This window comes from Cibotium barometz, chromosome 40, assembly GCF_041138505.1.
Source record: "Cibotium barometz isolate CiBa-2024 chromosome 40, ASM4113850v1, whole genome shotgun sequence".
NCBI lineage: Eukaryota > Viridiplantae > Streptophyta > Polypodiopsida > Cyatheales > Cibotiaceae > Cibotium > Cibotium barometz.
This window is the reverse complement of record NC_141085.1, coordinates 31943020-31964672: the sequence shown is the minus strand read 5'-3', so window position 1 is coordinate 31964672 and position 21653 is coordinate 31943020. Positions and strand designations below refer to the sequence as shown.

Genomic DNA, 21653 nt, shown 5'->3' with positions numbered 1-21653 from the left:
CGGGAGATATTTGGGAAGAGAGAAGGCTCTTGTGGATGAGTACATGGGAAGCAAGAGCATACAAGGTGCTACATTGAGTTTCTATCAGTAATAATCAATGACTATATGATTGTGTATATATATGTACGGACTCCAAAGAAGCATGGGACATTCTTAAGGGTCTTACACAAAAGCCAAGATCTCAAGCAAAGTTGAATAGCATAAAGAAGGGTACCATGTCTATCTCAGAGTATGTCCAAAAGGTGAAAGGTATCATAGATGCATCAGATACCATTGATTCGCCCGTTGTGGATGATGATCTTATTGCAACCACATTAAATGGTCTTGGAAAGAATTATAAGCTATTTGAGACTTCCATCAATGTTTGTGAGAACTATCCAAGTTTTCTAGAGTTGGTACCTCTCCTTATGAGTGAGAAGGTAATGTTTAGTTTAGGAAGTGCAATAGTTTCATGGAGTTCAAAGAAGCAACTCACATTTGCTCTTTCTAGCACTGAGACAGAGTATAGAGGTGCTACTATGGTTGCACATGAGGTACCTTGATTGAGAAGCTACTGGGAAATTTGAATCAACCTCCCATGCATGATGTGGTCAGTGGTGTCTCATGCTAGAACTAACATAGAGGTGCATTGTCATTACATCAGAGAGAGGGTTCTAGCAGGTGATATTGATTTATATATGTTGGCACACATGAGCAGGTAACTGACATTTTCACAAAGCCATAAGAAGTTGAGAAATTTTAAAAGTTCAGGAAGCAACTTGGCATTTATGAGATGGAGTTGAGCTTGAGGGGAAGTGTTGATAAAGCTCAACAGAATGACGGGTAACTTTATGATACATCGGGATGATGAGAGTAGGAGTAATAAATGGCCACTGCATGGCCAATGTGTGATTTCATGAGTTGGTGTGTAAGCCATTTGTGAATGCGGCCTTGTAGCCCTATTGTGTTCACCATATATTTGCTAAGTGACTGATAGAAAATTAGTGTTAATTAAGCTTAATTAAGTAGATACTTACCGACAATCAAGCTACCAACAATTTCCTCTCCTACTTGTATAAACATTAGCTCTAGGATTGCCAAAGGAACTTTTAATGAATAAAAATGTTAATGTTTCGCTCATGTTCTAGATTCTCTCTGGAATCATCTTATTGATTGTCTAACTCTCATGTCACTGTCTAGTCTTGGATTCACGATAAGCATGGTGTTTAATCAGAGTAGTGTAGCCACACGTCTCCCTAGTCAAGTAGCAACTCCTGGAGGCACCTTGCCATAGAGTAAACCCGTGACACCATCTAGTGTCACAAACCCTAGGTCTGCTACTGAGTTTCATTTGGTTGCTTGCCTTTATCCTCTTTGAAGATAAGAGGTATCTTCATGTTGTTTGTTGGCCTTTAAATTGTGCATAGGCAAAGCATGCACATTCATCCACTGTGAAGTATGCACATTCACCCATTGTGAAGTTACATCCCTTACTACTTTTCTCACAACAGTTTTTTTCTATTGAGTGAGTGCATTCACTTGCAATCGGGTGAGATTATCCCATGTATTGCAAACTCAAGAGGTTAATTATTTGGTTTAGGTTGGATTTGTTGTAGGGCAGGCATTCCGTTGGATTTGGATTTGTTGCAAGGTGGCAAGTAGCATTATTTGTTATTTCTTTGGATTTGGATTTGTTGCAGGGTAGCATTATGTTCTTTGTACATGAGCTCTATTCCACATTGATCATTCCACACTGGTCATTCTACACTGATCAAACACAATGGTAACAACGTTCACCTCCTTCCAAGAGTTTGCAAGTATGCTTATTGTGAGGCACTATGTGAATCTAGAGGGGCATGGCAATGGAAACACTACAACGCGTTACTGCAGAGGGGAAAGGAGAAAAAGCCACATTGGGAGCCTACACAATGCCAACGAACTCCTTCCTGAAAAGGAAGGGTCTGGGGGTCCAATAGTGAAGAAATGTCTCACCTTTGTTGCATACACTCTAACTCACCAATCAAGTGCTTTAAGCATCCTCTTGGTGAGCGAATGAGATCCACCCATATGGCTCAAGAGGTGTCTGCAGGTGGGGTAGTCAATCCATCAATGGTCTCATTGTGTTGTGGTTGATGTGCACCCCACTCCCATGCAAAGTTGCTCTCGTACATCATACGACATTGTCGTACTGTACTGTACGTACGGTATGATACCATATGGTTCTGTACAGACCGATTTGCCCCCCCGGGCCTCTTTTGTTTTTAACTGTTGCTGTTTTGACCCTTCTTTTTTTTTTAATGGCTTTTTATGGCTATTTTTTATTGTTATGGGGCTTGCTTAATTTTGGTGTCCTTTTAGGCTCATCAACCAGGGATCTGTGGATGTTGAGTTTTGGTGTGGATGCAAAGGATCTATTCTCTCTATCCTTGTGATCACTGTTGAGGGTTGAGGCAAGGCACCTTCCTTAGTTAGGGCAACAAGAAGCAAAGGCCTCTCCTCAACTACCTCCATCTCTCTGTCTCTCTTCCAACAATTGGGCCTTGGCCCTTGGCCTTTAGTGGGTGCCTTGGACTCTTTGGCCTCCCTTTTAAAAGCTCCCCCTCCAACCTTCTCTCCATCACAAGTTTCAAACTCTCAAGCTCAAGCTCTCACAGCGCTAGCCTCTCAAGCTCAAGCTCCCATTGCTCTCAAGCTCTGTAACAACCTTTGAGCTCTCTTTCCTTTCAAATTGAAATTCCGTGAATTTATAAGTGTTTTTTTTTTTGTAACTGTACTTTATCATATCATACTCCAAAATTTCATACAATACGGTAAATTCTCATAAGATATCATACCGTACAGTATCGTACGACCGTACACGAACAACTATGCGCCCATGGTCGAACCGGGCAATGGCCACTATAACCACGTAGATGCAAAGATGAAAAAGAACCAGTGTTAAGCTGCTCCCGTCATCTCATAAAATAGGGCCTAGCTTGCCTTTGCTCTATCACCTCACATGACTGTGCTGGCAGCAATCCGATCATAGGTGAAGAGTCGGAGGGTGCGTTGCTATACTTGCTAGGCCGTGGGCAAATCCCAAAGGCAGTGCCACTAGCTCGCCTTGGGGGTGCAACACGGTGCACTGGCTGACCGCCAACCAGTAAGTGCCAACGGTGAGGCCCAATGGGCTAGTAACCAAAGAGAAAGTGTCACCTTTTGCAACTAAAAGTTGCACAGCCATTGCCAGAAGTCCTTGATGGAGGAGGAAGGCACACCCTAGGCCTACTAGTGTGGCTGAGTGTGGTAGGGGTGCCATCAATAGACTGCAGTAAAATCTACCTACCTAAACGGGCAGTGTAAATCAAAGAAAGGAATGTTGCCCTCATTTTATTTTTTTTTGGGGGGGAAAGGGGGGGGGGGGGGGGGGGGGGGGGGGGGGATTACGACAACCAATCTCCTGGGTCCCACCGCACATGCACAAGTTCTCCCAAAGCCATAGACAAAAGGATACAATGCCTTGGACCTCAAGAGGAGGAGGCTCGATGGACTACTTCCGTCCCTAGGGCTCAAATCCTTTGTGAGGGAAACTAGGCTGCCACTAGGAGGCCCTAGGGTTCAAGGTGCTAATAGAATTGCCATGGGAGAACCCAAAAATCCCGAGTGGCACACATGTATGAGTGAAGGTGTGTAAGAGTGAAGGACGCCATCCATGGGGCTCTGCAGGGAGGAGCTAGTATGGGGGAATACCTATATTGATGTTCAGGGTCATAGAGGAGGTCCCTCTTATGCCAAGAAGGCAAGCATGCCAAGTCTGCTTTTGTAAGCAATGAAAACCTCGCCCGAAGTCTGGACCGGCCCCTCACAAAGGCAAACCCATGAGAAATGAGACTGAGCACCCAGTGGCTAGAATGATGTGAAAGTGGGGGTTCCACCAAGTCAGGAGCTATGGGTCGCGCTCCTCGGTGGTAGAAGGAACCTGAATCATAGCTAGCTGCCATGTGCGGAAGAGGCTCATGGCATGTGTGGAAGAGGCTCATGGTGGTGAATCGATGTGTGGAAGAGGCTCTCGGAAAATTCATCCCCAATACAGGGTCCTAAGCCACATAAAGGAGCCTCAAAGAAAATCCATTTGATACTGGTGTCCAAGGCCCCCTGCGGTGGGTGGAAAGCTACGAAGACATACAGCTAACCTAGAAATCCTTCTAGGTCTCATCGCATGCACCCACAATAAACTTGCCCACAAGGGCTCTCCTCTATACTACTGGATCAATCAAATAAAGGACAGATCCCAACCAAATAAAGGACCAAACACCCCCGCACCCCCCCCCCCACCCACCACCCCGCGCCCCCCCACCCCTCCCCCCAACGCGCGCGCGGACGGCCTTGAGGTTGTAAGAGCACATGCAACCTTACACGGCATTCATCACCACCTGACTAAAGAAAGTTTTGAATCAATCCTAAAGCCACTGCAAGGAGGCTAGGCTCCGATGGATGCTCCTTTCCTGCTCCTACATGAGCACATGCAACCTTTGTCCATACATGGCATTCATTACCACTTGACTAAAGAAAGTTTTGGATCAATCCTCAAGCCGCTGCAAGGAGGCTAGGCTCCGACGGATGCTCCTCTCCTACACTTGAAGGCTAGCCCGTCTGCTCTGTGCGACCTCCTGTAATAAACTACTGATCTCTCCAAGGCATGCGTCCAAAGCTCCTATGGGCTGAACCAGTGTGAAAATCCAGACTCTCCCAAATCTCCTCAATTCTGCTGTAAATCTTGAATCTTGAATGAGGCTGTCTGGGATCCAGGTGCTCCAATGTCTCTCCTACCTCCATGGGTTCTCTAGGGATAGAATGACAGGTGCATGATTGGAGAAAGTAGTGCTTGCCAGAATACCAATCATGCCACCTTGTCCACAAGCCCACTCATCCACATAAAACTGGTCTAATCTAGAAAGGTCGGGGCCCATACTCCTGTTCGATCTCAAGAAGCACAAACTCTTGAGGCTACGTCCGAACTTCGGTAAATGCCAAGGGTCCTGTCCCCTCAAAGCCAAAATCAACTCCTCCCGAGCCTAGTACTCCATGCCTGAAACTGTAACCATGCCACCTCTGAGTCTCTGCCGACTCTAACATGTTGAAATCACCACCAATGCACCAAAAATCCGCCTGTGGGAGGGACTGACGAACCATACTCCAGAAAGTGGCTCTGCCTGCCGCGGCATTTGACGCGTATCTAAGCTCTCCCAATGACAATGGTGCCTGAGTCAACCACTGCAGGTAAGAGCTGCTCGCTGATGGAAATGCATACTCCACTGCAGGTAAGAGCTGCTTGCTGAAGGAAATGCACTCCAATCCTAATGATCACCCATTGAGCTCTCCCAATGACAATGGTGCCTGAGTCGACCACAGCTGCTCACTGATGGAAATGCATGCACCGAAATGGGTCCCGGAGGGGCCAAATGCATGGAACCAAAAGATGTGACTCTTGCCCTGAAGGATCGTCCCACAATGTCGGGTATGACCCTCGGAAAGATATGCTCCATGAGAAAGAGAACGTCAATGAGCCCGCAAACTACGCCCTCTCTGAATATTCCATGAGACAATCCGCATAACCAAGAGCGCTGGGAGGCAGAACTGTCAGAACTACCCTCCACTGGAAGAGTCTTGGGCGTGGGTTTGGATGGAGAATAATCGCTTTCTGTCCTAGGGCAAGGCAATGCCGTGCCAGATTTTTTGGCAGAATCCTGCACTCCCATCCATACTCGCAAGCATTTATCTGCAAACATAATTTGTCTTTGTTGAGGTGCTGTTTACACTATCTGTGGAGCTTCCCACAGAGCGATTGTGTATATGATGCAGAGCCTGCCAAAGATTAGCTCACCTGCTGCTCTCTCCTTCTGTACCATTATACAATACTGCACCCAATTCAATTCGACCACTATCCTGGAAAGGCTTTTTCAGCCTGGAGAGTATGTTGGAGATCGTGTTGCCTGTTTTCTGATTTTACTCAGAGCATGCAAACAACTGTGTGCCAGAAGCAACTTTTCTTGAGTTCTGGGCACGAATCCTGCCCTCCATGTGAAGCCACTCTATCCAGGCCCTGGATTATGCATACAATGGGATCCATCTGTCACAATGAAGGTATCTGTAGGAGGAAGCACCTCCAGACTCAAAGACACCAACTCCCCTCCGAGTCGTTGTGGCCAGAGCCACCCACCTCCTTTTGTGCCAATGGCAAGAAGTGAGTGAGCACGTCAGTGATACGCAGATCATGCAGATGATGTGAGAGCTCTATAGCTTGCCCATGAATAGCGGCAGACATCAACTCTGTGCTCCAATCTATCCCCGGCGCTGCACTCAGAGGGAAGGAGAGAAGATGCCAACACTTGCCGAAAAGAAAAACAACCGGAAAGCTTAAAACACCCGACGAGGGAGAGGATAGGGCTTGGGCGAGGAAAAGGCTCAGGCGGGGGGGGGATGACGGATGGGGCAGGAAGACAAGGAAAGCAAGGCGGACAAGGGTTGGTGGAAAGGAAGGGGGCCAAACAGAAGAGGTGGCGGCTGACCGGAAGGAGAGGGAAGGCGGGAGCTCAACAGGGCAGAGGAGAAGGAAGGCGCACGAGGGTGGGGACGACTAAAACAGGCTGAAGTCAGGCAAAGGCAGAGGCGGACTGAAGTGTAGAGCAGGAAGGCTAAGATGGGGTCTCAACAGGGTGGAGGAGGAGGAAGGCGGAGGAGGACGGAAACTGGGGGTGAAACCGGCTGAGCAAGAGAGGGAGCTGGGCGATGGCGAAGGCAACAGGTGCGCAGACGGGGAAGCTTCACCGTGTAAACCTCCTCTTATGGCAACAACATTCAACTACTCTACTCCATCTTAATGTAAGAAGCAAGATTGAACACTTCTCATACAACTAATAGATTTTATTCTTTGGATAGATTTATATTGAGAAACCACCAAACTTCTCTTCTAGAGAATGCTTTTAGAAATGGATCAAGGAAAGTAGGGAATCGATTATTGTTTGCTACTCAAACGAAAGAATGCTTGTAGCACCAAGTACAATTAAGTACAGTAAAATATCTAGACCAACTGGGTCATCGTTTCTTGTTGTAGGATGATGTATATTAGTGCCTAAGCAAGGCAAACTCACAGACATTTAGCATCTTATTATGCAATGTCATTTCCTTAGAGCCAGAAATGAATTCAATTTTGTTCCTGTATGTTGTCATTGAAAAAACTTTACACAACTACCTGCACCTTATTCTTGCTCTAGTAGGCCTCCACAGTTCATCAATGTACATCTGTAGCAAAAGCTCCACTTTTCCAAACCAGATTCAGGAATCCACCTGTGGACATTGAAATCGTACTAAACTTCTTGCTACTCTTTGAAAGCAAATTCTTCATGTTAATGTATGTGTCCGTGTGCATACAAGCTTAGAAACTTCACAAGATACAAGTGTGTTTATTGAATTTTACCTCTTTACATCAAGCCATTATTGGAAGAAGCCGTAAGCTTGCACCTGCACGAAGCTTGTAGTGCACCGCACTCAGCGATCTTTATGCCATCAACAGTTTCTTTCATGAACTTTCACAGCTACTTCTTGTCATCTAGAAGATGACAAGACTGAGCTGCTGCATGAGATTGATTAAAATCTCTATGCATAGTAAATCTGTGTGTCCCATCTTTTGTATATGTACAGTCACAGCACCATATACACATTACACATCCACACGAGGTGTGGATGGCATTTCAAAGCCTTTGTCACTGGAATCCTCCAGTCTCTCAAGCTGCATATGGAGAACGTCAACATGCTCAACATACTGTCTTTAAACATATGCACAAAACAGCCCATCACACTGGACGACTCCACAACACCATCAAATATAATTTTACATTCTTTTGCATATTCCTGCTTGTTATATAGGCTCAAAAAGGAGAAAGTTAAAAAAAAACAAAAAATCCTCACCTCTGACTTGCTAGGGAACAGCATGATTGAGTCATTATCCCATGCAATACCACTAAAAAAAGCCACACAAAAAGTCAGCCTGCACTGAATATATCCGACATTATCACCACCTTCCAAATCAGCAAATATATTGTGTGGCACCTCGCTGTGTAAGCTGCAGACCTGAGCGGCAGGTCTGCAGCACTTCAAAAGGCACTACTCATTAAAGTGCAGTTATGGTATACCAAATTCCAATATTGATTGCAAAGCTGACATTAAGGAACTTCAAACAACTCATGATATTCCTAAATAGTGTACCCCAGAGAGAGATGACAGAGATCAGAGCTCAGTTTCACAGAGAGGGTGCGGAGCGACTGGCTCGCTTCAGAGCAGACCCAGGCATGTTCTTCAGGGAGCTATGGAACCCCCTTCATTGATGTATACCATTTTATACCCCCAGTATGGTACAGGATGGAGCTAGCTAGGTTGCATATCATGATTGTATACTCCATGCATATAACTTTGCATTCTCCTAGTAGTAGAGCTCCATCCCCTCCCCCACTCATTGTACTTATTGCACACCCAGATTCAGCTTTTTAGTTCAGTACTTTTTCATTGTGTTGGGATGACAGAGAATACCCCACACAGGTACACTGATTTGTCTCATAGACCGAGTTCGGTCTTTTGGAAGACATTAATAAAATCTTTCTTTCTTTCTCTCTCTCTCTCTCTCTCTCTCTCTCTCTCTCTCTCTCTCTCTCTCATGTGCATGCCCATTCCTGGGCTCATGGGCAGCCAGATACTGCACAGCAGGGCAACCAAGTGTGGACAGCCCACACCAATTTTTGGGGCAGTGGACCAGGCCAATTTCGTGGACAAAACAAAACAGGCCAACCAGCATCAACTAGACGACCAGCCCTGTAGATTACTATAAAAGTGCAGTTGAGGGTCGTTTGTAGGGCATTCAAAGTCTCTAGGGCTAAGGCATCTGGATCATCATAACTACAGTCGGCATCTGAGCGTTTCTCACCCAGAGGACAGCACGAATTGCATTGCATAGTGATTATGCAAAGATATGCATGAAAGAAGTGTAGATTTGGGAACTTGATGTATATATCACGGTTTGGCATTATACAGTAGTTTAGGTCTACATGGTCTTCTTTATTGTGTACTTGCAAAGTTGATTAGCATTAATCTCTCTGGCTTAGCGCAATCAAATCAGCTTCTGCTTGCATATCAGAGTATCAGGTCAGCCTAGCTGCCATTGGCATCAGGTCACCCAAGGATGCACTTTGCTGGTGTGCGTTAGGGTTTCTCACAGACAAGATAAGTTTAGATCTGTGCATTTGAGTTTTGCAGGCAGCCAAGTCAGCATTAGAGCATGCATTAGGATTTCTCGCACCCACACCAGGTTACAGTCTACTAGCGTTAGGGCTTGTGCATGTAATGTAGTTGGGAAATTAGGCAAATTCCTCTTCCCAACATGAGCAACACACCGAAAGGGAGCATTGAAGAGCTTCATGCATGGGACACACATGCAGTAGTTCCCAATAGTGCCTTAAGACACATACCCAACATCTTTGAGAAGATCTTGAACCAATGTATTGCCAGTTTGGCAGTAGTTCAGAGTGAGAACCAGAGATGAAGTGCTCAATTACCCGAGGTGCAGACAACAGAGCTAGAGAGTCTCTCCAAGTCCAGAAAGGGGGAGGATGAAATTCCCAGTGGTGTAGCAGTTCCCAAGGCAGCATCTCCGGTAGAGGTGTAAAGCCATTGTGTTTGGTGAAAAAATCTCAGTAGTGGTACTATCGAGACAGCCGGTGTATGGAGCAGAGCCTACACATGGACCAGATCGTAAGTCCTACTACTGCAGCCACTTTCTAGGTAGCACACGGCTAATGGGCTGCAGTTTTGGGTAGCCAGTTACTAGGTAGCACAGCAACCAAGTGTGGAAATATCATGACACTTTTTGGGGCTGTGGACCAGGCTGATTTGATGGACAAAACAGGCCGACCAGAATCAATTTAGAACTAGCCAACCAGTCCAGTAGATTACTATGAAGGTCACTCAAGGGTCGTTTGTAGGGAATTTTGAGGGTCTGCAACGTTAAGGCATCTGGATCGTCAAATATGTAGTCTTCGTCTGAGCGTTCACTAGCCAGAGGACAACACTGTGGGTAGTTAGGGTTAGCAGAACAGAATCTTTGGAGGCTTAAACAAATACATGGTGATGTAAGTGTAGTAAAGAGAGAGTGAGAGATGTGACAAACTGAAAGAGAGAGGCATAGTGATTGCATGACTCAAAAATACTTTGATTAATGATGTTAAAAGAGTACAATGCTTTTATTCAAAGAGTACAATGCTTTTATAGGCTTTTAGAGCCTTATCTTTTGACACAACACACACAGGGGCAATGAAACATGGCCATGACATCACTGCTTATCACATACACACATATGGCTACAAGAGGTTGTTCACACACTCTTACACACTTACTCACATAATCGAGTATTTTTATGTGAGTATTTACACACACATACAAGGGCTTTTCACACACGGACACAAGCGGGTACACAAACAGGGGTACATGTATACGACGGATACACACACAGAGACTCCGAATACACAACAATCCCCCCTTTGGAGCACAGGTGGTGAGACCCCTACGCAAGAAAGATGTTACCACCTACCCATCATGCTATCTCAGTGTATCGAATCACATCCACGAATCAATCTTGATAGTAAGTCAAGATATATACTCCCCGTGGCTGAGACTCATTCGAGTCACAAGAACCTCCACGCAACTAGGAACCCTAATGCAACCCTAGCCTAAAGTTGTAAACTCTATTAGAGGATGAATATATATCTCCAAGAGTAACATCCACTACAACAAAAAAAGTGCCCGATCTTCTCCACGACCCCTTTGTAAAACAGATAAGATCCGTGGAACTGGATCTGTGAACCCAAGGTCACGAGTCACGACCCCTTTGTAAAACAGATAAGATCAGTGGAACTGGATATGTGAACCCAAGCTCTAATTGGTGATGTCAAAATAGGCAAGATCAATGATCATAAAAAAAGCAGCAACTACAAATAGTCAATTTCCACTAATCACTAACACTCGACTATGACAAATCTTGATTGCAGTTGAAGTAAAATTCCTGACTAAATTTCTTCGTCGATGGTTTCTATATTGGTATCTAACACTGTCATGTACAATCTATCCAGAAGTTATCCTCGAATCTAAAGGTGTAAAAAGAAATCCATGTGTTAAGTCGTGACCATAGTTGCATTCCATACTCCTACTCATCCGTTCAGTACTTTCAATACGTTCCATACCGGTACCACACTTTCCGTACCCGTACTTAAAAAAAAGTTTAAAGTAACTAGTCACTAATAGACACTAGTGAATACATGATGTGTAGGTTGATGTTGAGGAGCTCGAGCATCGCAAATAGCAGCATGCCAAGATATTACCCGTACTTTAAAAAAGTTTAAAGTGACTAGTCACTAATAAGTACTAGTGAATACATGGTATGTAGGTTAATGTTGAAGAGCTCGAGCGTTGCAAACAATAGCATGCCTAGGAGAGTGACATAGCACGTGATGAGCAAGAGGAGATATACAGACAGCTCACAGAGAGCTTGAGGACATTGATAGATGAGTCACTCATGCTGTCTCGAGCTCTCACGACCACTTCCCTCACTTCTTTAGCTCAACAGAATCATCCTTTTACCTCTAAAGACACCAAGGTGTATACTCGTGGTGCACATTCGAGAGGGAGAGCCGCTAGAGCGACCGATAGAGGCGATCTAGAGTACCAGACGCAGACTCTTCCAGAGGAGAGATCTAGACCCTCTACCATTGTTAAGGAGATATTGGGTACTGATGTACCAGGTGATGTGATGGACGCTAGAGTCAGTGCCGCTATATGATTTTGATGGGAATCTCCTCACAGATGGGGACTACTCATCTTTAGGCTTGGATGATGATGAGTGAGTGGTGACTCATGAAACTTGATTTATTAGCCAGTCCTTGTGGTGATATGGTTGCTTTTACTAGTTAGTGGTTAGCATACTAGTATTTACTCCAGCAATAGTTAGTCACATATTCATCTTGTAGCTACTAGCGGCTAGCCTAGTACTTTCATGATTTATGATCAAACATGTATGATGTCATATTATTTTGTGATGGCCATATGGCTATTGGTGTTTGTACTAGGATTTCAGATTCAGCAAGACTTCATGTTGTATGCTCGTAGCTCATTTGACATTTATAGGACATTCAATTGTTTACAATTTTCTGTACTAGTGTTGCTAAATTATAAATGGTTTATAATACATATTTTTTTATTATATATACATTATTTTTAAAAAGTGAACGTACTTAAAATACTTATCCCGATGCGTATTTTACGTACTCGTATGCATATCGTAGCATACCTAAAGTATGCAACCACTATGGTCCCGACAACTATGATAATCATGACAATCATGCCTACAAACGTCTAGATATCCTCGAATCTAAAGGTGTAAGAAGGAATCCATGTGTCAATTGTGATAACTATGACAATCATGACAATCAGGCCAACAAAGTCTGGATATCCAAAGTCATAACTATGAATCATTCCCCCTCATCATCCCTCCTAGTATCCACCAGGTAGCCTACAATCATAAGGATCCACACAAGAAGATGTGTGTTCCCACCCTTTACTGACTAGTCACGGAACAAGTAACGGAAGATACATCCATCCCGCGTCACATGCTGAAATCTGCAAATCTAATCATCTACAAGTCTGGCCATCACATCAAACTCATTGTGCGTCCCACTGAAGCAACCCCTGAAATTGCCTTATCCACAATCTTCCTCCACCCAATCAAGGCTTTTGCTCAACCCTCTTAAGGAACCCTTGTACAATCTATACTTTCCCGTTACTTGGGAAAGGTGGAAATCTAAGTGGATAATCCCTCGGTTCAACCAAGAATCCACAAACTCCTGAGTTGCTCCCTCAAGTCACCCGCATAAAGCTCTGGCGTGAGAGGAGGACCACTAAACTGTCGGAATGCACAGCGGAAATGAGACAAACAGCTGCGAGAGAGAAAACGCAGAAGTGTAGAGAGAGAGAAGCTATATAAACTCTGCTATATACACTAGATCCGGTACAAAGAATGGTGTGGGGGAAAGGGTGGTACCTGGGCTGCTGGTCAGCCAGCCTAAAACAGGCCGACAGTAGCAAAACTGCCCACAACTGGAAAAAGGTCCAGTCGGCCAACAAAGGCAAAAGTCGGCCAGTACAAAAATGGGGCACACATGGTCGGCCAACACTACTACGACCGACAGCAGAAAAGAACACCCCCCCCCCCCCCCCCCCGCCCAGAAAAAACAGGGAAAAATGGACAATGAGGAAAAATGGAGAAAACGCCTATCCGGGTGGGCATACCCACAACAAAGGCCCTCACTCCCTATGGTACATACAGAAGATGACTGTTAACACCCCCTCTCAGCTCCTGGACGTCAAACCAACCCCAGTGAGGTGGAGTGCTGACGGAGCATCGCCTGAGGTAGAGACTTCATGAAGAGATCAGCCGGATTGTCCTCTATCGAACAATAGATAGCAAGATGTCACCAACCAAAATATTCTCATGAACAAAGTGATATTGTATCTCTATTTGCTTGATCCAAGCATGGAAAACCGGGTTCCGAGCAATAGCTATACAGCTCTGGTTATCGCACTGGATGATTATGGATTCCTTATGTGGAAACCCAATCTTGCCAAGTAACCTCTGCAGCCACACAACCTCGCAAGCAAAAGCACAAGCAACCTAATACTTTGCCTATGTAGAAGACAAGGCAATAGTTCGCTGCCTCTTGCTAATCCAAGAAATAGCTCGTGAGCCAAGGGTAAAACTGTAACCTGATGTAGATCTCCTCGTGTCTGGATCTCGTCCCCAATCTGGGTCACTCTAACCTCAAAGTCTCACTCGGTCCTTCATTTCCCCCTCCAGTGTCATAGAAGAGTCCACGATCCTTCGTACCCTATAGATACCGCAAGATCCGCAATCCTGCATCCCAATGAGTCTTCAAAGGTGTCTGCATGAATGAGCTCAACAGCCCCACTAGAAAACTCAAGTCCAATCTGGTTTTTAGCAACCAAATCAATGAACCAACAAACTTCCGATACAAGGAGGCATCAACCTGCTCACAAGGATCATGTACTGTCAGTTTAGTATTTGGTCCATCGGTGAAGAAATAGGCTTGCAATTCTCCCAAAGGCCTCTAGCAACTCATGAACATACCGCTGCTAAGAAACAAAGAACCCTCTTTGGGTCTGCTAAATCTCCAATCCGAAAAAGAAATGGAGTAAGCCTAAATCCGGCATCTCAAACTCCTTTGACAAGGCAACCTTCGTTACAACTATGTGCTCCACATGACCGCCAATGAGAATAAGATCGTCCACAAAGGATAATCAAGGTGACCATACCACATTCCCAAAAGTACAAGTTCGGATCTGCAATTGATCTCTGGAATCCTTTCCGTAGAAAGAAGGAATCAATCTTCTTATTTCAAGCCCTACGAGCCTGCTTAAGACCATAAAAGGCCTTCTGCAACCTGTAAACCATACCCTTTGATCCTGGAACCTCATAGTCTACAGGTTGCTCAACATACACCTCCTCCTGCAAGTCACCATTAAAGAACACAGATTTTACATCCATCTGATACACCGGCCACCGGTAAGAAGAGGCAAGGACAAGAATTGTCCGAATCGTGGTCATTCTAGCTGTCGGTGCAAAAGTGTTCATGGGAGAAATTAAACGATTCTCAATTGAAGAGATGTTTCATGATGGGCTTAGAGAAAAACAGCTTACACAACTTCATCATTGTATCTAATCTAGAAACATTTTGCCAAGCTACTGAGCATAACCCTTAGCCACAAGTCTAACCTTGTGCTTGTCCACCAACCCATCAGACGTATACTTGGTCTTGTAGACCCACTTGACACCAATGACTAACTGTTTTGACGGCCTCGAAACCAACTCCCAAGTGTTATTCTTCTCTATGGCTTCAAGTTCCATTTGCATGGCTTTCCTCCAAGTCTCCTGGGAAAGAGCTTCCTTAAACGGAAGTGGGCTCTTTGTTCCAAATAATACGAGACATCAAAGCACAGTTCACTTGTAGGCTGTAACAGCTCCTCTGATTGACTTTTATCATGAACTCTGTGCGATCTTCAAGGTCCATCCTCTGTGGTCCACTCGGAGGGACACTACGTAACACCTAACTCCCGAATGGTGTCCAACAACCACTTTGGTACTCGAACAGAGCGTGGAGCCTCCTGCTCTACTGTTGGGGCTCATCTCCAACCTCAAGCTCAACCTCTACGACCGACTGAGGCTGGCTAGCTTGAACAATAGCCTGGGAATCATCCTCATACTCATCTAGTTCTCCAAAAAGTGGTGGGTCTTCAACAGTGGAAGCTAGAACATGCTCATCAAAGACAACATCTCTGCTGACAACAAACTCGTTCCGCTTTGGGTCATACAACCTGTAGCCTTTGGAAAGAGAGTTATATCCCACAAATACAAGCTTCTGGGACTTCGAGTCAAGCTTCCCTCTCTGCTTCTTTGGAATGTGAACATAGGCATCACTCTCAAAAACACAGAAAATGGAGACATCTCGTTTCCTGCCAAAATAAGCCTCATATGGAGTCATCTTAGGTACAGAAGTCGTCGGAGATCGGTTGAGGGTATGGACAGTCGTAGCCATAGCCTCTCCCCAAAGTGGACGACGATGCTCTAGCATCGTCCTCGCCATCTCCACCACAGTCCGGTTCTTACGTTCAACTACGTTCTCTGAAGGAGATCCTGTATTGGCCAGCTCCTGCTTGATGCCATGTTCCGCACAAAACCACATAAAAGCATTAGAAGAAAACTCCCCTCCTTTGTCAATCCGAAGAGTCTTCACCTACAATCGAGACTCCTTTTCCACCATAACATGCCACTCCTTGAACCGAGCAAAAGCTTGGTCCTTCTGGGAAAGAAAATAAACCCATGTAAACCTGCTACAATCATCCACAAGCAGCATGAAGTACAAGGAACCTCCCAAAGATGGGGTTTGCATAGGTCCACACAAGTCAGTGTGTACCAACTCGAAAGGTTTCAAAGCCCGCCTAGTAGCCTGCTTCGGAAAAGACTCCTTGTGCTGCTTACCACGAATGCAAGAACTACAGTAGTGTCCCTCCTTGCTGCCAACATCTGGCAAGCCATCCACCATCTGGTGTCGGAAAGCTCGTTGCAGTGCATCCACATTCAAGTGGCTAAAATGGAAATGCCACAAATCACCGAGCTGAGTATCTATCAGAGAAGAGTGCTGAGAGTTTGTAGATCCCATTCTCCACTCCGCCTTCCCAAACAACCTGGCCTGTTGCTTTGTCCCGGAGAGCAACAAAATGCTCATCAAACTCCACCCATATGCCAATCTTGCAAACCACATGCACTAACAAAAGATGAAAACCAAGAGATGGGACATAAAGAACCCGGGAGGAATGCTTCCCCCTTTGCAATCGGGAATTATCTCCAACCTGCCCTCACTATGAATCGGGATAGTGGATTTGTCACCAATGAAGATGTGACTTGTTTGTCTCATCGAAGATCCTGTAATAACTCTCGGGAAGAAGTCATGTGCCTGGAAGCACCACTCTCGAGAATCCACTCCCAAGTATCCCTGGCGGTGAGACCAACTGCCTCCCTGCTCGAAGAAGATGAAGCATCTGTGTCCATAATCTCCAAGTGCACAGAAGCTAGAGTCTTTGCAGCTGCAGCACTTTTTTCTCGGTACTCCGCTGAGGACACTTCCTCCAATAGTGACCCTTCTGGCCACAATGGATACAGGTCCACTCGCCTTCAAAGCATCACGCTCTGAGTCGGGCTTCTTCTCAAAAGACTTTACCATTGAAGACTTCCCTTTGACCTTGTTGTTGTTGTTGTTGTTGTTGCGGCCTTTCGACCACTGGCCAATCAGAGCCTCAGAACCTCTGCCATGTGAAGGGTTCGTAAACCGCTATTCCTAATCCAAAGCCATCGGCACAAGCTTCTCCCATGTGATGGTGCTAAGTCTCCCACTGGTGATCAAAGAAGAATAGAAAGCTGAATACTGAGGGATGAGATGAGACAGCAAAGTGATTGCCATGTCCTTTGAAGATATCTCCTTCCCAGCCTGAAGAACCTCCTGCTAAAGAGCCTGGAGTTTGTTGATGTGCTTCCGCATCATCGAAGACTTTGTAAGATTCATCACTCGCATCTGCACTTCCAAGGAAATCCGCTTCATGGGTGATACCCCGTTATACAAAGAAGCCAAGCGCTGCCAAATCCCTCGGCCTAGCGTCATGTGTTTGATGTGATTGATTACTTGGGGTGTGCAATTAAGGAAGATGAAGAACGCACATGGGCATTGACACGATTCCACAACTGTGCCTGAGCCTCCCGCTCTTTCCTAGTAGAAGGTAAAAGCTCACCCTCCTCCAACTTTGGCCGTGGAACTTCAACCACAATGAAATCAGCCAAATCATAAGACTCTAGGACAGACTACATCATTACCTTCCAGATGCCATAGTTGGTCCCGTCCAACTGTCGGTCCACCGGGAATGTCGGGAGGATGGAATCCTCACATGCTTCTCAACCATCTCAAGCAAACCTGCCATCTCAAGGGTTCACAAGGTCTTGTGAAGGGAAGGTGGGTGGGAAACAAAATGAAGAGGAGGCTACAAACGCTATGCAAGGTGGCTGTCCAACAATGATGGCCACCTTCTACCTGTGTCTCCACGTCCCAAACATCCCAGAAACTCTCCAATCAGCACCAAAAAACAACAAACCCTCAAGCTCTCACTATCTCCAAGCTTCAAGCCACCTGGGGCTCTGATACCATGTCGAAATGCACAACGGAAATGAGACAAACAGTTGTGAGAGAGAAAACGCAGAAGTGTAGAGAGAGAGAGAGAAGCTGTATAAATACACTAGATCCGGTACAAAGAATGGTGTGGGGGCAAGGGTGGAGCTGCTGGTCAGCTAGCCTAAAACAGGTCGACAGCAGCAAAACTGCCCACGATTGGAAAAAGTTCTAGTCAGCCAGCAAAGACAAAAGTCAGCCAACAAAGACAAAATTGGGACACACCTAGTCGGCCAACACTACTACAGCCGACAACAAAAAAGAACCACCCCCCCCTCCCCCTGACAGAAAAAACAAGGAAAAATGGAGAAAACACCTATCTGGACAGGCACACCCACAACAGAGGCCCTCACTCCCTATGATACAGACAGTGAAACCGGCCTTTGGTAGAAACCAGAGTGTGGTGGACTAGCAGTCACCCTTCCACTTGTAGTCTAGATATGAAAACAAAATAGATTGGAGCTAGAGTGCCCAAATCTGTAAACAAAGCGACACCTGTTGGCCCCAAAGCTTGGCGCCCCTTGCAGTATTTCTTTATTTCAATTTCAAAAGTATGAAAGGCTGAGTACACCAAAATCAGCCAAGAGAGTACACCTGTATGTCCAATCTGACAGCCCACAATACCTCTTAGCACAGAGGATTCACACACACAGATCTGTGTCTCAAAACAACACACTGTACCTCCCTCTGATCAGCCAAGACCACTAAGCAGGGCAGCCATGAGCATACATCTGGCATATCTCAAGCACATGATTCAACATCTCAGCTCATACATACATTCACGGTTCAACCTCTGTCTCCACCCTTTTCAATCTGCCATACCCCTCCTCTCACAAGAGGCCAGATAACTCAAATCTGCAACAGACATAAAGCAATAGAAAAAGAGATAGATGAACAGATGCAGAGCTTACCAAAATCAGCTCGTGGATCTGCACCGGAGGAAGTAACGGTACCAATCTGTACTTGCAGACACTTGCTTAAGCAATCCTGCTTCACACGTGTGAGTGTACTTGTCTGTACCTTCCTCTCTGCATCCACTTCAATGCTGTACCTGACTGTTCAGACCATAGAAGCTGCACAGAACCAGTCCGTACTGCCCCTACACACGTGTCAGAATCTGTCCGTACAGAACTGTACGGCCAGTTCTGCAGTCACCTGAGGATTCTAGTGCGCCTGCCCCTGCTGTACCTTACTGTACCTGCTGTACAGTCAGTCCACACCGCCTGTACCAGGTCTGTCCAGCACCTGCCCAGCACCGGCCCTGACCGTGCGGTGTACCTGCAGAAGTACAGGACTGTACTAGCAGTCGTACCAGCCTGTACTGCCTGAATTCTGCAGCTGCAGCTGCCTGTTGCAAACAGTACCTGTTCCACAACCGCCGCCCTTGCCTGCAGCAGTACCTGCTGTCGTACAGGACTGTACGGATGCTGTACGGCCAGTTCCAGCACACAGAAAATCAACAGCAGCACCCTACTCAGCAGTCGACTTCTTCCCTCTTGCTTTCCACGCTTCCCAACAGCACATATGCTCCACGTTTTCCAAAAAGAAGAGAGAGAGAGTAGAGAGAGAGGCATACACTCCAAAAGTGGAGTTGCCCCCTCCCCATAATAATCCTAGGGCCCCAACTTTAATAAATATTAAAGTTCCCTCGGGGCCACTAAGGCCTAGGGGCAACCACACATATAACATTAAAATATTAATGTTCTAGTTCCCCCCTTCATACCTAGGGATGTCCACACATCATTAACTCTGTCCGGGCACCCCACATGTGAATCATTCAATATTTTGTCTCAGCAACCACCATGCCCGCACTTGTGCTGTTCCATTTTCACAGGGCCATGACATACCCCCCTCTTGAAAAATGGCAAGCGTACAACAAAATATCCAAAGTGAAATATACAGTATGGCAAGATCAGCGTCCCAATCTCTCTAAGCCATGCACATGTATCAACATTCACTGCAAACCAATGGCGTAGTAATAGTCCAAGTTGTATACCACTGTGAACCATACATATCCACAAAATCCCATGTGACCAGTACACATATCATAGAAGTCCCATAAACAGATGTACTGTCAGCCACCCATCAGTACCTTCGGGTGAGATAAAAACTGCACCAAGCGACCTCTAGATGTCATCTGAGCCTGTCTGTATCAAGGGAGTGGAGGTGCTACCCCCCTCTTGAGCATCAGGTAATGCTCCAGACCCATGCTCTGCTGAACCTGAATGAGCCACGACAAGAGTCGGCTCTAACTCAAAGGCATCGAGATAAAGCTGCAAAACCTGAGGTGAATCTGTTAAGTCACCTTCCTCCATCCACTTCGCATCCATCGGTGAATAGTTCTTGAACTTCACAAGATAGCGACGGGAAACTTTACCTCGTACCTTTCTTTCCTTATGTGCCAGTATCTGCTCTGGAATCAGAACCTCATCAAGTTCTTCAACTTCCGGCTGAGCCTCATCTGATACATCTTCAGGCACACCCCCACGGAAAGGTCTAAGGAGACTCACGTGAAAAGCATTGTGAATCCTCCAGTGATCTGGTAGCTTCAAGCGATAGGCTACCTCACCAATCTTTTCCAATACCTGAAAAGGCCCATAATAACGCATGCTCAACTTAGGGAATAAGCGCTCTTTACCCTTCATCTTCTTGAGTCTAGCCTTTTCAAAGCGCAAAAGAACCCAATCACCCAATGCAAACTCTAAAGCACGTCTGTGACGGTCTGCCGCTTTCTTTTGCTCTTGCTGAGTTTTCTAGAGTGCCAACTTAACTTTCCGATAAGCCTCATCCATACTCTCCACATACTGAGTAGCCTCAAAGATCTTATCCTTTGTATGCAAAATGGGTGGTACCTTCTTCCCTCCTTCCACAATCTCGAAAGGCGCCTTGCCTGTCGAGGTATGTGCTGACACATAACACTTAAGAAGATCCAACACTGTAGAGTTAGCCTCTTCTGACTGACCATCTGTTTGCGGATGAAATGACGATGAAAACTTGAGAGTTGTACCCATGTTGTCAAACAACCCTCTCCAGAACAAACTCGTCATCCGTGGATCACGGTCACTAATGATAGACGTAGGCAAGCCATGATACTTGAAGATGTTCGCCATGAACAACTTCACCATATGATCCACTTTGATCGTCTTACGCACGAGAATGAAATGAGCCTGTTTACTGAACCTGCATATGATAGTCCAAATGCCATCATTGCCCGTTTGTGTCCGTGGAAGATCAAATATAAAATCCATGGCAATGCTCTCCCAAGGTCTATCTGGAATAAGTAAAGGCTGTAATAACCCTGGCGTCTTTTGACGGTCAAACTTTACCTTCTAACATACGATGCATTGCCGCACAAAGGCATCAACATCTCTTCTCAAGGTTGGCCAATAAAAGAAAGTCTCCACTGCTTCGTGGCGTCAATACCTCTATGACCTGCATACGGTGGAGCATGACTTTCAATCATAACCTTGAGTCGCAATGGCCTGGTAACACACAGTCTGCCATGCATCAATAAAAATCCATCTCTGAGAGTGTAATGCTCATGCCGCTGACCCTCAAACATCTGATCATACAACTTTTCAAAATCCTCATCATGGGCATACTGCTCTTTCATTTCATCAAGCTCATGATGATAAGCAAGTGAAACTGCAGAGACCTGTGGCTTGCGTGACAAAGCATCTGCCACTACATTCTTTTTGCCTTCCACATGCACAATCTGGAAGTGAAACATAGACAAAAAGTTTGCCCAACGCATATGCTTCTCTGAAAGCTTAGTTTGCGTGAGGAAATAACGCAAGGTCTGATGATCTG

The 21653-nt window shown here is 45.6% G+C and overlaps 1 protein-coding gene across 2 annotated transcripts in view; it reads right to left on the bottom strand.

Annotated features, from left to right (window-relative positions):
* Positions 1-6952: 6952 nt before the first annotated feature.
* Positions 6953-21653, bottom strand: part of LOC147615419 (uncharacterized) — a 47061-nt gene continuing 32360 nt past the window's right edge. For both annotated transcript variants that reach the window (XM_086779530.1, XM_086779531.1), the window contains exons 17-19: positions 7927-7978; positions 7436-7747; positions 6953-7305 (exon numbers count right to left, since the gene is read on the bottom strand). In XM_086779530.1, coding sequence (XP_086635656.1) covers positions 7679-7747; positions 7927-7978 — 121 coding nt within the window. In that variant the 3' untranslated portion in view covers positions 6953-7305; positions 7436-7678. The remainder of the gene's footprint in view (positions 7306-7435; positions 7748-7926; positions 7979-21653) is intronic.